The sequence below is a fragment of the Neophocaena asiaeorientalis genome, unplaced genomic scaffold (genome assembly GCF_003031525.2).
Source record: "Neophocaena asiaeorientalis asiaeorientalis breed wild unplaced genomic scaffold, Neophocaena_asiaeorientalis_V1.1 scaffold684, whole genome shotgun sequence".
In the NCBI taxonomy this organism is placed as follows: Eukaryota; Metazoa; Chordata; class Mammalia; order Artiodactyla; family Phocoenidae; genus Neophocaena; species Neophocaena asiaeorientalis.
Window position 1 is genome coordinate 2711710 of NW_020174048.1, and position 19513 is coordinate 2731222.

Here is a 19513-nt window from a genome sequence, read left to right on the forward strand (position 1 = left end):
CATGTCTGATAGAAAATATATTTAAGCTGAAATTTAAACTCACCCAAATTACTGGCTACGGACTTTGCTCACTCTTTGGACAACTGTATTTCGGTTTGGATAAATTCAGCAAGATTAGTTCCTTGATGGTCATTTAAATTACTTCTTTAAAAAGTAAAAAAGAGAAAAATTGAGCATTCAGAGATAGTTGAATTCCTAGTTCAGAAGCTAAAAGAGATTGTTTCACTTAATAAAGAGAAATTATGTTAAACGTCTTTGGGAATTCAGAATCTGCATATCCTACACTCATGGGTTCATACTCTACATCAAAGTAGGTAAATGCCTCTAACTCAGAGCCATCTGGAAAATTTTAGATCTAAAATATAAAAAGATTCCTCTGATGAACTCTTCGACTATTAAAGATGGTGCTGCCCATCCTGTTTTGCCCTTCATGGAACTCCCCCTCCACCGTGCGTGATCTCTGAGTCACCTATCACAAATCTCTACGTCCAGCCCCCCGCCGCAACGCCCTGCTCATGCCCAGGTACTCCTGGATATCTCCTTGAGGATTTCTCCTGTTGGCCCACCAGTCTCGAGGTGTGTGCTCACCCACCGTCTCTTCACACACATGTTCAGTGATGCACTGAGACGGACAAGCATCTGCTAAACCAGGACATTCGCTGACCCTCTCATGAATAAGTAGTAACTGAGTGCTCTGTGCCAGCCCCGTGCACGTAAAGAAATAGACATTGTACCTGCACTCAGTTCTCACGAACTAGAGGGTCAGTATGAACAAATATAAGAGATAATTCCAGCATGTGATAAGTGATGTGGTATGGGGGATACAGGTGCTATGTAGGGTGCGTGACGGGGGCATCACACTGGGATCCAGGAAGGTAGAAAAGACAGCCAGTGAACTGACAACTCAGGGGAGTCCTGCAGGGCAGGGGAGATTTAACCACTCAACAATTTCAAGAAAAGCAAAGAACATGAAAAGGATGTACATGGTGGCATATTCCAGAAATCGAAAGAAGTTCAGTATAGCCATATCCTCCAACCTGGTGGGGGGAATAGGAGAAAAACAGCGGTAGAATTAAGCAGAATTCCTGGCCCATGGGGACTCTTGTGTGATGGAGTAGGTATTTTATATCAGCAGCAATGGAAAGGATGGTGGATCGAATAGTTCTATTATATTTGCATTTAGAAAGCTCGCTGTAGCCACATTGTTGAGAGTGGAGTGGAGGAGGGGGAGAGGACTCTATTAGGAGGCTGATGAGCTGATCCAGAGGCAGAGATGCTGATGCTCTGGGTGAAGGCAGAGGCAGTGAGGATGTACAGATTAACTGGTTGTGGCTATAACTCATACAGCTCAAAGCTATTCACTAGGGAGGAGTTTGTGGGCTCAGTGGCTTCTTAGTTATGGGAGAGGCAGGAAAACGATAATGCCCAGGTTTGTGACGAGTAAATGGTGACACACAGAAGGGACAACAGACTGGGGAAAAGAAGATGATAATTCCCTTTGTACACAAGTTGGGTCTGAGGGCAGACTGATAGAGATTACCCACCAGGCAGTGGTCCTCATGGGCCGGGAACTTGAGAGAAAAACAAGAAAGGGCTTTGGGGGCTGTGATCATGTAGAGCATTTGAAGTTGCAGGTGTGAGATTCCCTAAAGACATGTAAACATTGAGAAGAGAGGGAACCTAGGATCCAGCACTGAGTTTATCAATATCTGATGCTCAGCGGGGTACTAGAGAGTGTTTTTTGTTTTTTTCAATGGAAAAAGACATATCTAAAGAATAAAAACTCTGAATACATCTCAATTCTTAGGTACTTGGGTAAAATGTATTTAAGAATACAAACGACTCCTTTGAACATCAAGATATGCAGGTTGTGTGATTCAAGATACTTTTGAAGGGAAGGAGATTTAGATTTTAGCATTTGTACAATTATTTACTTATCTCTTGTTGTAGCATTGCCAATCCTATTATAAACACTAAAAATATGTACAAGGCTAGAATAGAATTTTATTTTATGTACAACTCATAAAAAATTATAAAATCAAAGGACTTACTGCTCACATAACTTATTCAGTTCCTAGTTTTAAACGAGAACAGGCATCTCTTTTTTTCTCACTGGAGAAGTTAATATATTTATAAAGGCAAGTTTTAAAATATGTATGCATGTCAGTTATAAATCCCAGTATACATGTCAGGTATAAATACTGTTATAAATTATGGACTGCCTTCTCCAAAAGGCATTTATACTTGTAAGATATTTATAAGAAACTGAAGTTGTGATGAAGGTCTGTAAAAATGCCATTAGTCTCTCTAAAATGTTAGCATTTCTAAGGTTTTTTTCCCTGAACTGAGGTATGTTTATTTACAGTAAATTTCTTTAGAGAATTATAAATCTCCCCTGCCTATAAATGGATATCCAAATAATACCTCTTTCTAAAATATCATTTCCAAAATGAATATGAAATGGTATTTTTATGGGTGAACAATTTTTAAAAACAATTCAAGACATCATATGGTATTTTCTGGACAAAATAATCAAGATACAGTTTACTCAAAATCCTCTATTAACAGAAATCTCTCATTGTTCTTTGAGTCTAAATCGAGGAAGAGTATTCTGGTTTTGGTGTCATGTATTCTAATGGAAAAGCCCCACTCCATCTTTCAGTGTTAAAGCTTCGCTTCTAGTTCTTGGCTGATGGATTTGTCCATTCAAGCCCTTCCACTGCCCTGCTGGACACCAAGGAAGCATGCTGGGCAACACAGGTAAAGTCTCTGCTGTGTTGGAGCTTACGTTCTGGTGGAGACCCCGTTTGAGTAGGTTTAATGGAGCAAAATGGAAAAGACATATGATCTTCAGACCCTCTCCTTGGCACTAAAATGTTGAAGGATTTAGAAAATCATTAATGGCGAGTTATTTTCTAGAGAAGCAGAGGGAAAAGGTGAGATTGTTTTTTAAATCTGCCTTATCTGTACACTATCAGTGGCCATTTCTGGAAAACTGTGTGTTGGACATCTGTCTCTGTGAATCTAGCAGCTGGATCAACTGACCTGGACACACGGGCACAGATGGTCTGATGCATTTACCTTCATCATTCTCACCAACCTTCCAAGCTATGTAAAAATCCCTCTTTTAACAGAAGTTGATGGTTCTCAGTGATTGAAGACCCTGGGGCCAGGCTCTAGGGAGGAAGAATCAGCAAGGCTGGTTAGGCTCCTACAGCCAGCGAGGGGTGGCTGGTGCTAGAGCCAGTGCCGGGCCATGGAAATCCTCAGAGCAAAGCTGGTCGAATCCCCGAGATGCGCAGAATGACCTATGGTGTGTATGTGTACGTGGGAGGGGTGTCTGGGAAATAGAAGACAAAATAGGAACCCCCCTAAAATTATGTTTTTTAAAAGTTGGGGTCAGATATTGTGCAGCTGGTTTTGAAAAAAATGCAGCAATTGGGAAGTGTTTCTTCATTAATTTACCATTAATCATTAATAAATAGTAAGCGTTGGAAATGTAGCTGGTACACTGGGAATACGGTAATGAAAACATTTACCTTAATTGCTCTGCATTTTACAAAGTCAATGCAGCTTTTGAATCATATTTCCCATATAAGTTCATGACTATGTTTCTCTAGGCTGAAAACATAGTTTCAGAAAACCCAAAGTTTGGGAAATTTTTGGAATGTGACAGGTAATGGCGTGGAATACCGATATCCTCTACCTTATCCATCATTGATTCTTCTATCTTATGGCTTTTGTGTGACAAAAGTTCCAGGAAGCTTTATGAAGGAAGCAGCAGTTGTATTGGGCTTATGTGCCTTACATCAAGTTTTACAGGTGTTTCATAAATAAGTAATTTTTGTAAACAGAAGCAGTTGTTTCTGTTAAAACACACCAGCTTAGGGCTTCCCTGGTGGCGCAGTGGTTGGGAGTCCGCCTGCCGATGCAGGGGACGCGGGTTTGTGTCCCCGTCCGGGAGGATCCCACATGCCGCGGAGCGGCTGGGCCCGTGAGCCATGACCGCTGAGCCTGCGCGTCCGGAGCCTGTGCTCCGCAAGGGAAAGGCCACAACAGTGAGAGGCCCGCGTACCACAAAAAAAAAAACAAACAAACAAACAAAAAAAAACAACACACCAGCTTAGACTGATTTCTTACTGGTCCTCTCTGCTAATTATAATAAACCCTGGAGATAACAAGCAACCCAAGAAGAACTCTGAAAAGTCCAAGGAGAAAGGTGACTCAGGACCCATAGAAGGGAGAAATCATGGACGGGCAGGGTAGCCTACATCCTTACACCCAATAGAAGAAGGCAACTCTGGACCCAGTGTTTCCCAGCCCAACCCAGCGACAGAAGGGGGCCCAGGTAGAGGCATCCCTCCCCCTTTTAAACCATGTCTCCCTGACAATATCAGGTGAATACAGCACCATGACCCTGCTAACACTAAGTGCGAGAGCAGGCACTCTTTTTCCACTGAGACCGAGATGCCCCTCTCCAAAGAGAGATAAGGGTGGCTGGGGAGGGGATGGCACCTGCAAGTGGGGGGCGGGGGCGGGCATACTCCAGAGGCCTCCAGCCCTGAAAGTCTTTTGTCCCCGTGGAGATTCTCCTACCCCACCCAGAGACATGGGGTAGCCTGGCCCGAGGAAACGCCTTCTACCCCTTTGGGGACACCAGAAAAAACCAGTAGGAACTCCGGGGGCACCAGATAAACCAATCATACCAAAATAATACCTGGAAGGGTCTGAAAATTAAACTGTCATTGGATCCACCTCCCACTCAGGTAGACTGGAACCTGAATGCTAAACCTAATCAGGGTGACTGCCTGCTAAAATAGAAGGTGTATACAGGACCAAGATTCTCCTAGCAAAACAGCCACAATGTCCAAGAAGCAATTAAAAATTACTTACCATGGTCATACCAAAATCAGAAAATCATAATTTGACTAAGACAATTAACTGACACCAAGAGCAGGATGAATCATGCTGGAATTATTTGATGATGATTTTAAAGCAGCCATCATAAGAATGCTTTAACAAGCAATTACAAATTCTCTTGAAACAAAGGATAAAAGAGAACACCTCATCAAAGACATAGAAGTTATAAGACAGAACTAAATGGAAATCACAGAACTGAAAAATACAACAGCAAATAAAATGCATCAACTCATACCAAATATTTCATTTGACCTGCAGTTAAATAAAACAAAAACCATACCCTGGGTCCTGAAAAAAACCATTTAAATGTCTGGTAACAGAAAGTGACATATTTAGTCCAAGACATGTTTTTAAAACATTTTTGTGAAATCTAGTCCTATTTCCCCTGAGTTGATTCTCTTATGAAAGTGGTTAAAGGGAAACAATTAGTTCCTCTTTGCAATGACACCCGGTCCAAAATCTGAAAGCCCAGTCAGTCAAAGTGAAAAATTGGTTAAAATGATTCATTCAAGTTTGGTAGTGCTCTGCTACATTTTACCACCTTCAGATTTAGCTCCTTCCAGAAGCAATCTCTGACTACAATGGGCACATTTTGATAATTTACTGATTACCACCTCGTCAGCACAGGCCAGTAAGCTGTGTTCAAGGAAAGAGTACTTGCTTCTATGTTCACGTCTCTATTTTTTACAAATGACAAAACTTCTCACCCAGTGTATCCCGGATGCTGCTGTGCTAGCATGGATTACTAACGTCCCGATGGTATACTTCTGATGCCCCGATACTCCTGTGATCCTAGTGAGACCTGGGAAACCCGGACTCCTGAGGCCAATGATTTCAGCTACATCCAGCCTTATCTCATGAACCCAGCCATTCACTTATGCACCCACTCACTTGCTAGAAGCACAGATTTGGAGTTGTCAGTAGCCTGATAAAAATATTTCCTGAATGAATGAATCTTTTTTCTACAGGAAACGTCATCAGAGCAAACCACGTTCTTCTTAGTTTGGAAGATCTTCCCAAGCGACATGCTTTTCCTACGATGCTTGACATGCAAATGTCCTCAATTTATTCAACAGTCGTATGCCTCAAATTGTATGATGGATATTTTCCACACTGGTTAGGATCTAAGGGGTTTAACTTACTATAAATTCTGTGAGCGAGACTGTTACCACAAGCTAATGTTCGGACATCAACAAGTTTAGCTTAAATCTCCATATATATGTAACCCGAGTTCTATTTTCTACTGTTACCACTAAGACTTTCTCTAACATAACATATTATGTCGTTTTTGTAAATCAACTGTAATATTAATAAATTATTATGAACACTGCTGGATCACATTCACCCATATAAATTATTTAGAAGTTAAAGTTTGCTTCTTCTTCATGGTATATTAGTATCTAGTGAGAAATTAGTTTGTGCAATAGTAACTCGAGATATATTAGCTACAGCCAAGCGTCAATTCAGAGAAAGAACTCTGCTACCCATCCTTCATTCATGAAAATGAAATATAATTTATAGAGAAAAATAAAATATAACATGTAATTTTGCTAACTCTAGAAAACAAACACAATTACCCTAGACTCATGAAACTGTACGCTGAGAAGAACTATATAATATTAAGATAATAGTATTAAGTCCATTCTATAAAGACTGTTTCTAAGTTTTGATTATTTCTCCAATGATTCTGACTACAACACGCAGAGTTCTGAGGAATGTAGGCTATGAGTGTGTCCTTCTAAAGGTAAATGTTTTCTTTCAACCACAAACATATTTGTTTAGTAAGACGATTCCATTAAAAGTCAAGTTACGTAATGTTAGTACATAATCTGAAAACAAAACAAAATATGAAATGATGCACTGATCATGAAATAATTCTTTAAAAATAACCCAGAACATTATTTTACCTGGCCGTACTTTGCTGCCAAGTGGAGTGGGGTCCAGTACTGATTATCTGCTACATTGAGATCCCCGCCATGTTCCAGGAGAAGACATACCACTTCCTTGTAGCCACTTGCACATGCCATATGCAACTGCAACGAAGAGATATTTTGTCATTTAACTTAAAAAAGCAGGGACAGCAACGTAGTTTATTCAGCGGTTGAAAGACACGCATTTAATAAAGTATCGGATCTAAAACACAGAGACCTTTTTAAAAAGAACATATATGTAATTTTATTGGGTACGAGCGGATGTCATCATTCTTTGAAAAAAGGGTTATAGGTTAATTATTTATTATTTTCCTTCTGACTCTGACAATGTGTACTTTTCCATGTAATTCCTACTTCCCTCTCCAGTGCCTCTTTCTACTATAATCTGAATACTTGTAAATACAAAATATAATATCTCAGTAATTTACCACTTCTTGCCCCAAAGTCACACATGTACTGACTAGCTCTAAAATTCCAGCCCTGTATTTGGTGTTACAGGAGGGGGACTCAAAGATATAAATGACCACAGGAAATGTGATCATTGCCACGGCTACATACATGTAAAAGGGACAGGAGGGGCTTCCCTGGTGGCGCAGTGGTTGAGAGTCCGCCTGCCGATGCAGGGAACGCGGGTTCGTGCCCCGGTCCGGGAAGATCCCACATGCCGCGGAGCGGCTGGGCCCGTGGGCCATGGCCGCTGAGCCTGCGCGTCCGGAGCCTGTGCTCCGCAACGGGAGAGGCCACAGCAGTGAGAGGCCCCCGTACCGCAAAAAAAAAAAAAAAAAAAAGGGACAGGAGCAGTAGAAAGGATGAATTAATGCCAACAAGCTCTAAAATGATTATGTAGCTATCATTTTAATATTCTCCCAGTTGAGTTTCTCAATGCAAACTGAAGCTTAGAAATGAAGCCTCAGGAACTACCATGATGGGATCAGGGTTTGGAGGAATTTTTCAAATTTTCCTATGGGGGAATTCCTGTTTCTTGGCAACAGGTTTTATCTGTAAGTAAATTATCATCATCCTCAATTTAAACTAGGTTATTAAGTAACTACATGGTGGAATTTGTAATCATAATAATTAAGAAGAGGAATCTATAAGGAAAGGAAAATGAAGAACTCATTTAAAAGTAATAAAAACAACAACTTGTAGGTTTTGTAGCATGGAATCTTGTAGCTCGACTCCTTGCCATTTTTATTACAAAGACAAGATTACAATAAAGTCAAAAGGGCTTATTCAATATTAATTTTGATAAAATTCAGAAAAAAGTTTGCTTTTCTATCTTTGGACTTAATTATGCTCTTCAATCTACAGTGACATTTATATGTTTATGTCAACTACATTAGAACAACAAATAATTCAATCTAACTTAAGGTATAAACATTAAGAGATTGCCACACTTGGTTACACACAGAATTCATCTCGTTAACATTCCAGCAAACCATCCCTAGAATGATATATCCACAGCTATCTTAGAGAAATATGATTTTACGTACTTTCCTCAAGAACTCACCTTTCTCCTGCTTCTAACTTTATTTCATATTATTTGAATAATCAGTCAGTGACTGGCAAGTTACCCTGCTATATGCACTAACATCTGGATTTCAGATGTTCACTTGTAGCATAAGCCTGCATGAAGAATGGGTCCACTAGTTGGTGAGCGCCTCATACTAAGATGCGAAGTTCGTAGGATCAACCCCTTCGTGAGCAGATTTGTCTTCCATGTGGCAAAACTCCGGTTCCACCATTCAGAACTCGGCCCAACTCTCACCCAAGTCATCCCCTGAGCTACTCACGAGGTAAAGACTAAAAGGAAAACCGTCTTGCCTAACTTAGCAGCAAAGCAATACAAAGCAGGGGCTACCAGTGACATCTAGGGCAGCAGGCACATTTAATCCTCGGTTATCTCAGAATAAAAGCAAAACACCTAACTTTTTTTTTAAGTATGGTTGATTTACAATGTCGTGTTAGTTTCAGGGATACAGAAGTGATTCAGTTTTATTATATATATATAGAGAGAGATAATATATATATATATTCTTTTTCGGATCCTTTTCCCTTATAGGTTATTACAAAATACTGAATATAGTTCCCTGTGCTATACAGTAGGTCTTTGTTGTTTGTTTATTTTATATAGAGCAGTGTGTATATGTTAATCCAAAGCTCCTAATTTACCCCTCCCCCTCTTTCTCCTTTTGGTAATTAAGTTTGTTTTCTATGTCTATGGGTCTATTTCTGTTTTGTATTTAAGTTCATTTGTATCATTTATCATACGGCATATGTGTGGAATCTAAAAAAAGGTACCAACTTTGAGTCACTCCACTTCATCGCAAGAGATAACAGAATATTTAAAAATCATCCTAGTAACATACCAGGAGTTTAGAGCCATTACTTTGATTCTACTGGCAATCAAGTTCTGTATCCTTAAGTCACTAGACCTATGGGTGGGTACCGTTTCTCATCATGGAAGTTCGACTTCAAGTTAAAATTTTTTAACTTAAAAGTGTCTATTTTCTGGGCTTCCCTGGTGACGCAGTGGTTGAGAGTCCGCCTGCCGATGCAGGGGACACGGGTTCGTGTCCCGGTCCGGGAAGATCCCACGTGCCGCGGAGCAGCTGGGCCCGTGAGCCATGGCCGCTAAGCCTGCGCGTCCGGAGCCTGTGCTCCACAATGGGAGAGGCCACAGCAGTGAGAGGCCCGCGTACCGCAAAAAAGAAAAAAAGTGTCTGTTTTCTGAAATGGAATTTATAGTCCTGCCTTGTCCTGACCATGGCTGGACGGTATCGGTGCCAAAATGTGTAAGTGTTGATCACATGACATCTTAGAATACCCCTCTCCTGCTATGAGAACCACAGAGGCAGTGGTTGTTCCCGTAGAGAATTAGCAACAGCTTTTTGGAAGCACAGTCCTCATGCAAAGTTATCGCAAGCTGGAAATCACCTACCCAGTTACAACACAGAACAGGACATTAAAGTGGTTTCACAAACGTCCTGCATAAAAGTTCGAAATTCTTTCTTCTCTTCAGAACAACCTATGGGACAGTCACCATCCCAATTTTGCAGCTGGAGAAGTTGTGGATTAGATCACTGAGGTAACTGACCCAGGGAAGCAGGGCCACCGTGGGCTGAAGCCACGTTCCTCTGCATGCCCAGCACTCACATTTTGAAATAGCAAAGGCGAGCGGACATCCAAGTTGGCCGGGCTACAAGGATAACGCTGCAGTGTGAATGCTCCTTACAAACCTTGCATTCACTCCACAATTTATTTGTTTAAATATGCAAATGTTCTTCCTGCAATCCTCCCCTGCCTCACATACCAATTCGGTATTATAATGTTCGTCTCTAGAACACGTGCACAATTTACACACTTGCTTGTTTCCCCTGGCACACCAGCGAGGTTGGCATGGCTGTGTGTGCGAAGCGTGGCTTATCGCCACCTCGCATACTAACGATACGAAGCTCATAGGGTCGACCCCTTTATGAATAGATTTGTTTCCATGTAGCAAAACTCCAGTTCCTCCATTTAGAACATAGCCCCACAGCAGGAGCTACCAGTGACATCTAGGGCGACCGGCACATTTAATCCTAGGTCATCTCAGAACAAAAGCCAAACACCTAACTCTGAGTCATTCCACTTCATCACAACAGAAGATTTTAAAATCATCCTAATAAAAAACCAGTGAGGCCTGACTTCATGCAAGTTGGAAGTTTTCATTATTATATATGTCCAGACACTCTAATCTCTAAATCGAGGCTATGTACGGTGACAGAAAGTAACCACAAAAGCTTTATTCCCTAGATGTGACCAGAAAACTGATGACACTGGCTAAGTCTTCTTCCAGAAGTAAGGATGAAACAGTGCTACCGAAATTTAAAAAAAGGAAACAAAAATAAAATTGCTTCATATTTTGCACTTCATGGATAATTAAGTATTTTCCAACAAACCAAGTAAATATGGCTCAAGGCCAGATGTGATATATCAAATTCTGTGACAGAACAGGAAAGAACCAGCTTCTTGATAACATATATACTAGTTATCAGTGCTTTCAAAGAGTATTTATGAACCCGAACTCAGGAACTCCTTTTCATATGCTCTGTAACGTGGCATTTTTGGGGGGAACTGTATCCTTTTCTAAAGCTTTTGTTTTCTTTTCAGAAGAATATTAACATAAACTAAGAGATCTTTTTTAAAAGAGCTATCTTGGTGGTGGGAGGGATAAATTAGGAGTTTGGGATTAACATATACACACTACTCTATATAAAACAGACAAACAACAAAGTTCTCCCGTGTAGCCCAGGGAAGTATACTCAATATCTTGCAATAACCTATAGCAGAAAAGAATCTGAAAAATAATATATATATGGACAACTGAATCACTGGGCTGTACACCTGAAACTAATACAACATTGTAAATCAACTATACTCCAAAAATTTTTTTAATAAAAAATTTTAAAAAGAGCTCCCTTATATTTGGTTTTTTTTATTGCATGTTCCTAAAAAAGGAAGAAAAAGCAACATAAAAACCATCTTACTAGGAGTTGATCCTCCTTGAGTATTTTGTTGACAGTTTCACCTCTTTTGCACATACAGTGTAACAGCGTGGGGCACTGCGCCTGATTTTGAACCACAACTGACATTCCAACTCAGGATGTGGAAATCCGCCTGCGGCCAAGACTGTCTTCTTATCATGATCAGCAACAACAGTCAGGAACACACCATCCACATGCCCTTTACAGAAAGACAGCTCCAGGAGTGGCAGCTATTAACATAATCGACCAACCAACTCAGACAAAAGAATCAAAGAATCTGCTATTTGCCAAGTGCTGTGACCCTCAGGGAAGGACTTCCCGTTCACTGTGACTTTCTTCGTACAAAGCTCAAAGATGATCACAACCTCAATAACAAAACAAGATTTAGTTATTACAGAATAATTATATGCCACACTTGTGTTCTCTGTTCAATAATAAAAGTGACCAGGAATGTCAAAATTGCAGATGGTTGAAAATGATAGCAATTTATTGCTGTGTATTGATTCTTTTAATAGCTTATCTTCTGAGGTATGTAGGTCCTTTTATTGAGCGGGGATTGAAGCCCATGTACTGTTTTTATTTCGCTGTGATTTCCAAAAAAAACAACATGAAGTTGTAATATCTTCTGCCAAACAAAGAAACACAGACTCCACTGGGTTTTCACGATGCGTTAGATGTGTTAATTAACATAGTTCCTGCCTTAAATGAGCTGTTAATTAAATAGCCCACTCTCGTCCGGATTTTGACCTCACTGTTCCACCAAAGCTGTCCCGATGAGAAGACGGAGGACTCCCAAGTTACCAAGGCTGGCCGCTGAGTCTCCACCTCCGTCTCCTTGACCTCTCAGCAGTGTTACCTTGATAGTTAATCATCCCTCCTCCTCACGCTTTCTTTACTGGGCTCCCGGGACATCTCATATACTCTTGGTTTTCCTCCCACCTTGGGAGTTCCTCTTCCCATCTCATTTCTGGATCTTCCTCTTTTCCTGTGCTCCACGGCTCAGTCCCCAGTCCTCTTTCCTTCTGTATCAAATCAGTGACTTCATGCAGGGTCAAGGGCCTCAACAGCATGTACATGCTAAAGATCCCCAAACTGCTTCTCCAGTGCAGGCATCGCCCAAATTCCAGACTCCAGTATCCAACCACAGACTCGGCACCTCCATGACGTCGGCCAAGAGGCACTTTTAACTTCACATTTCCAGAATCCACCCTGATCCTCCCTGTTCTGAGCCCGGTTCTGAGCCTTCTCTATCTCATTCGGCGTCAACTCCGTCATTCCAGTTGTTCAAACTAGAAATACCGGAGCCATTCTGAAGTCTTTCCTTCCTCTCTCATCACATTCCGGCCAGGAAATTCCAATGGACCTTCTTTCAATGTAGACTGAAATGAGCCACTTCTCATCACTCCAGCGTCTACCATCTTGGTCTGAGTTGCATCATCGCTTGTTAGATTAAAGCAAAAGCCTTCTAACTGAACTCTCAGCTTCACCCTCGTCCTCTGACAGTCCGTCCTTATCACAGCAGTCAGAATGAGGGATCCTTTTAGAACAGGAGTAGGATGCCCTCTTCAGAACCCTTCAATCTATTCTCGTCTCACACAGTGTAACTGTCACAGTCCTCGCACAGGCCCACGAGATGCTGTGTGATCTGGTCCTGGTGACCCCTCTCCTCCTGTTTTCTCTGCTCATCCACACTAGCCTCCGCGCTGTTTATCAATCACACCATACCTGGCCCTGCCTCAGGGCCTTTGCACTTACACCGTTTAGCCTGGAATGCTCCTCCTTCACACCTACAGTGTGCGCAGACTTCTTTCAGGCCATCACTCGGAACTCTTCTCGAGAGTGAGACCTTACCTGTCAACCTACGCAAAATGTCAACTGTATACCCAGCATGCCCCGTCTTGTTTTACTATTTCTCATTTGCATTTATTATTAGTAATATGCTATATATTTAGCTCATTTATGCTGTATATTAATTACCTGTCTTCCCCCAATGAAATGTGAGCCCATGACAAAAGGACTTTTGTGGTTTTGTTCACTACGATTTTGTTCACAGGTCATGATCAGTAAATAGTTCCTCAATAAACTAGTTGGAATGTTTTTCCATTTGAATGTGTTCTTTTTCAATAAACTCTAAACACGCTCTGTTTTCTTTTCCTAAAGCTTAGAGTTCCATTTCTGATAGCCTTCTGAAATTTACATCCCAAAGGCCAACATCAGTATCTAGGAAGATGATTCTATCGAGAAGTCTCAAGGCACTTACTTTGCACTTAATAAGTCTGTAAAGCTATCAGGTGTCACACAACTCATATCCATTTGGTTATGTCGCTTTCCTCATCTACCGTGCTCAACCTCACACCATATTTTCCCCACGTTGTAGAAACTGGATCACTCTCTAAAACTGGTTCCGACCAAATTCTATGCACCCCATGCTTCAGAGCTCATAATCCCTTCTGCTGCCCTAATTTACTTTCCTGAAACTTAATACATTTACGTATTTCCACAATCATTAATTTTAACCCCAGCATGCCCAGCCCAGGTAATTTTTATGGGTCAAGAGGACCAAACGTTCTTATTTTGATGATTAGACATTGTGTTTACATTAAAATCAATCCAAATTTAATTGTTGTGTGTTTAATCTTCTCCAGCTGTGCCTGATAGCAAAAAAAAAAGAAAAGGAATGACAGGGGTTTGCTTGAATTCAGAAATTCATTCATCAGAGTAACTCAGTTTCTTTTGCTTAAAATTAAAATGAAAACATTCCCCTGTAAGTTCCATCTCAAAAATCACATTGACAAAATAATGGATAAAAATTACTCTAAATTCGTAGGAAAAACATGCATACAAGGAAGGCTTAAAGAGAATGTATCAACAGATAAACGTTGGGTGATGGTATAAGTGATTTGCATTTTACTCTAAATTTGTAGGAAAAACATGCATACAAGGAAGCCTTAAAGAGAATGTATCAACAGATAAACGTTGGGTGATGGTATAAGTGATTTGCATTTTACTCTAAATTTGTAGGAAAAACATGCATACAAGGAAGCCTTAAAGAGAATGTATCAACAGATAAACGTTGGGTGATGGTATAAGTGATTTGCATTTTCCTCTTTGCAAAATTTCTGCAATAAATATGTATTACTTTTATAATCAGAAAAATAAAAAACATTATTTAGAAGTTAACTGTGTATAATTCTACGTTTTAGAAATCAACGTACGTTCTCAACTTAAGCAGTGTCTCCTGGTGAAGCGTGGTAACTTACCAGTGTTACGCCATCATTATTTTTCTCGTTAACGTTTCCTCCACATGACAAGAAGTGTTTGACGTCTGTTAGCATGCTCATCGGTCTCTGAAGCTTCATCTGCCGCAGTGATGTCAGATCCACTCCTAGGGGGGGAAAGAGCCTTTTTCAAACAGAATGTACACTGCTTCTCAGCTGCAGGGGGTAAAAATTTAATTTTATCTTATATTTCTCAACGTGTTCCTTCCTCTTTGAAGCTCCTCTTCCAATTTGAATTCTCACTCAAAGCATCCATAATTGTTTCTCTTGGCAGGCAGTCTTATTTCCAGCTAGAGTCTTGAATAATTTTCCTCTTATTATATCCCCAAATGTGATAGGATGCCTTAGCCATGGCAGGCTTTCAGTGGATTTCTGTTTTAGTATAAATCATCAGCATAGACTGCCCAAAGTATGGTAAAGTACCTGCATTGGATTGAAATGAGTTGTAAAGACATACTTTCTGTTCCCTATGATTTTCCTCATTAAAATAGTTGCTCCTAAAAGCAATGCAGTGTCCTGGACTAGAAAAAGGATTTAGCGGGAAAACTGGAAAATTCTGAATAAGGCCTGTAGTTTACTTAACACTTAACAGTATTGTGCCAATGTTAACTTTCTTAGCGTGGATGAATACACCACGGCTGTGTGCATTTGTAATGCTAGGGGAATCTGGATGAAGGGTATCTGGGACCTCTCTGTACTATTTTTGCCACTTGCCTTCAAATTATTTTTTCAAGGATGCTCCAAATGATGGTTTCATGACTATTAATGTTAATAAGGAGAAATAAACTAAAATGGAGTGAAGACTGATAGCCCGGCTTCAATGGGGTGGGTGATTTATGCAGAGAAGACTCAGTCCAGCTCACCTGCTCATACCTCTATCCAGTATATATTTCAACCTGAGCTTTCATGGTGGTGTAATCTCCATGGTAGCGTATATCTCTGCATTTCTGCATCCCCTGTCCCTAACGTTGGTTCCTGGACATAATAGGTGTTTACTAAGGGGAAATAATCCACCTCATTCCAAGTGAAAGTAATAATAACAGTCATAGTGAGATTAATGCCGCTGCTGCTGAGGAGATGACACCTGTCCCTCAGCAAGTGTTTGCTATGAGCCAGCCACACTTCTGAGCAATTTCTATCTCTTATCTGATTGAGTCCTTGCCACAAACATGGAGAGAGAGCAGTGGGCTTGAGCAAAAAGGCTGGAGTGATCCTCCTGGCTGTGCCTGGTCTGTGGCCGACCTCCCCAGGGTGACTCTGGGAAAGTTACTTAGCCTGATTGTCTGTATCCTCCGTCACTCAGATAATAATACATATCCCAAAGGAACAAAGCTATGGGTAACGTTTATAAGACCTGTCTGCGTGGCACAGCCCAGCATGGTGCCCATCGGCTGGCGTGTCCCCCTAGAGCGCACCACGCCTGCCTCCCTACATCCCTTGTTCTCCGAGCCTGGATGAACTCCAGAGCAGAAATGCTCTGGAGTTCTAGTGCCGTGTCTTGCACTTACTATTTGTGCCAGTGGGGGCAGGTAACTTATCCTCTGCCTCAGTTTCCTCATCTGCAAAAGGGGCTGACAGTTTATTTCACCAGTTGTCGTGAGAATGAGTCAAAACACATACAGCATATAAAACAGGATTTAGCTTGCAGGAAGCACTCAATGAAAGGGACCTGTCATTTCATTACCAGTCAGCCTTCTGGTACATGGATCACCTGCCACGCATTTAGGAGTGTTTTTCTTTACAATAAGGAGGCAGGGAAAAACCAAACAAAATAAAGCCAAATGCAATATTTGAATAGTGTAGCTTGTTTCAAACACTCAGTTCAAAGCAAACCCATTTTAGTAGACACATGAAAGAGAAACACCAAAGCCACACCTCAGCTTCCTCATCATCAGACGCCATTGCAGAAGAACTGACAGATTTCCCTAATAAGGCACATCGGAGGTTTCTAAACAACCAGCTAAAACTGGCACTCTATTCCTATTTTTAGGGTTATGGAATTTGACACGTGAGTCATATCTGGAAAACACTGTTTCTCAGATGTCAGTGTTCACTTTTGCATATGCTGAAGTAGCAGAAAAACCTAATGGCTGCCCTACTCTAAGGCCATATTATTTTAACTTTCATAATATTGCATGTTTACTGAAGTGGTATGCATCTTTTAGAGAATTATTTAAACATGTAATTAAAATTGAGTGATTAAAAAAAGAATAGGGCTCAAAGATGAAAGACACAAATTAAAAGAGATTAGCTGTCACTCATTTCAGACTCACGCACATTACAACATATTAGGTGGAAACAATCTATTTCTGGTGACTGTTGTGAAGATATGAGGGGAATATTATGACATTGTACCCCATTATTTTAAAACTTTATTTTGAATCAAATACAATACCGATTAAGATGTGATTTTTAGATTTTTTCCGACGTGTTCAGGGAAAAAAAACCACAGATCTATTTTTGGTAAGACAATAGAATGGAAATCCCCTCACTTCTTGGTCAAATTTCTTAAGATGCTTCTGGAAAAAAGCCAAACAAGATGACTACAGCCCATAAGAAATCTATTCTTTTGTAGTGGATAACGGGCCAATCCTCTCTTTTTGAAAAGAAGTTCAGTTTTATTTTCATACTGTTTCTTGAAAAAATTAATACATGCCCTGCTTAGATTTACTATTTTGAAAGGAATTTAGTAATTTTTTGTTTAATTTCAGACATAAGAAACCAATCATTTACCTGAAATGCACAAGTTATTACATGTGATACTAATTACTGCTACCTGATTACATTTGATTATATCAATAAATGCTTGTGAAGAACCGAAACTACATTAACATCTCAAGTCAATCCGAACCTTATCTTACCCTTCCTTAACTGACCCTCTCAAGGTAATATTGTTTTGTAACAATTCAACGTTTCCTTTTCTCCATTATCCATCCTGTATCCGGGGTATTCTGTACTTGCTATCACAGATAATTTTATCACTATGCTATGACATGACCCACCCCATGGTTGTACCCTGGGGTTCCCTAAGCTCCGAGAATTGCATCTAATCTCAATTTTTGTCACTATGGTAAGCTTCCGAAGAGATCCCAGACTTGACGGAAGCAAAAAAGTGAAGCAGGCTAATGATGAACGTTGTTCTAGCAAAAGAGAAATAAACCAGTTTAAGCCAGAACGGTGTTGTAACCTCTACCAAATCCTTTCCCCCGACTCTGACCACAGGCTTAATGTGGGACCGTCCCAGGCAAATCGGGATCACTGTCACCCCAATAATGGGATGATCCCGAAGGGGTGGGTGAAGGAACAGCACTTTGAATGAACTTTGTTAAGCAGGAGAAACATACAAGGTCATTTGCAGACTGATGAATCTGGGAGTCTCTGAAAAATGCAGAGGGAGGGCTAAGTCTGGAGTTAAGAAGACCATTTTCCAAGGCTCTTCCAAAATAGAAAGACTGGGGTTTTAACTAGGGCAGTAATAGCGCGGCTGGTGAGATATGTGGACTTCTTAGAAAGATGTCAAGGAAAGAATCTGTAAGATTTGGGGACAATTCGACGTGAGGGATTCAGGAGAAGAAAAGTGATGTTCAGATACTCAGATTTCTCGGTGTAAAGGTAAAGAGAATACAGAGAGAGTGTGAAAGCACAACATGAAGGTCCACACTGGACACGTTATTTCAACTTGTCTGACATACAAGTCAAAGACACAAGACACGTAATGAAATTGCAGGTGCAAAGCAGAAGGTCTTGAAAGATATCTAAGCTGCAAGAGTAACCCTGGGGTCAGGTAGCTGCTAAGGACATTAGGAAGAGGGGAAGATGACCAGGGACACCGTGTAGAGAGAAGATGCTCAAAGACAAAGCCTTGCGAACAACCAACTACGTAAGTGGTGCATCCAAAGGAAACTAAAAGAAGGGAGAAAAGCTATGGGCAGATCAGAGCAGGTGAGCCTTTTCATAGGAGAGTGTGATCAAGGTCACTGAACGTCACAGGGAGATGATGCAGGAGAGCAGAAAAGTGACAGCTGGATAAAGAGCCGAGGGCAGTGGCAATCACCGTAGGGACGTGTCCAGATCGGTAGGGGAGGAAGCAGAACTTCAGTGGGCTCAGGAGAGGAAATTAGGAACTCAGAAGAATTATGAGCCCTTTTTCTCAAAGGATGGATTTGAAAGACAGGAGAAAGGGCCACGGGTGATGCTATATGAAGGGCAAAGTAAAAAGGGGTTGTTTTACTCTTCAGGGACTGGGAAACATAGACCTATGTGTCGTTTTCCACGGTGAGCATCTTTTCTGGACACCTTGAGCTCTCCCCGCAGTGCTTCCTTTCTCTGCTGGCTCATTTAATAATCAGTTGCTTTCCTTGAACGCCAGCTGGCTTGTCGTGCACCGGAGATCTCATCTGCACCAGATGCTTGATCAGAACTCCTTGCTGTCTTGTTTTCCGGCCCAGGAAGCTCAGGCAGTGAGCTGAGGTTAATTGCCGTGACCAGGGGAACCGTGTATGCCAGCGGTGACGGTACAGTTAGAACCTGTGACCAGTGATTTTCCATGTAATCGGCGTGCTCGCTACCTGGCCCGTCTTCTCCCACATGTGTCCTCGTGTGACAGTGTGATAAGTACTCCGATTTGAAGCTGGATGATGCAGAGTGAGAATTCAAGGTTTTCCCCCGCCCAGTTAGAAGAACGCAGTGCACCAAATAATGAAAATCCCATCTTGGAACATTAGAAATTTCTAACAGTATCAGCCCATGCTGTCACAACCGATAACTCTAAAAGCGCACCAACGGGACAGGGGAGGATGCAGAGAATAAACTGAATTAGACAGTATTTACTGGAACTACGGCAGCTGATCCAGATAAG

The 19513-nt window shown here is 41.1% G+C and overlaps 1 protein-coding gene across 1 annotated transcript in view; it reads right to left on the minus strand.

Moving 5' to 3' along the window:
* Positions 1 to 19513, minus strand: part of MYO16 (myosin XVI) — a 337132-nt gene that overhangs the window by 234745 nt on the left and 82874 nt on the right. Inside the window, exons 5-6 of the mRNA XM_024754009.1 lie at positions 14638 to 14762; positions 6828 to 6953 (exon numbers count right to left, since the gene is read on the minus strand). Of these exons, the coding sequence (XP_024609777.1) occupies positions 6828 to 6953; positions 14638 to 14762 (251 nt within the window). The remainder of the gene's footprint in view (positions 1 to 6827; positions 6954 to 14637; positions 14763 to 19513) is intronic.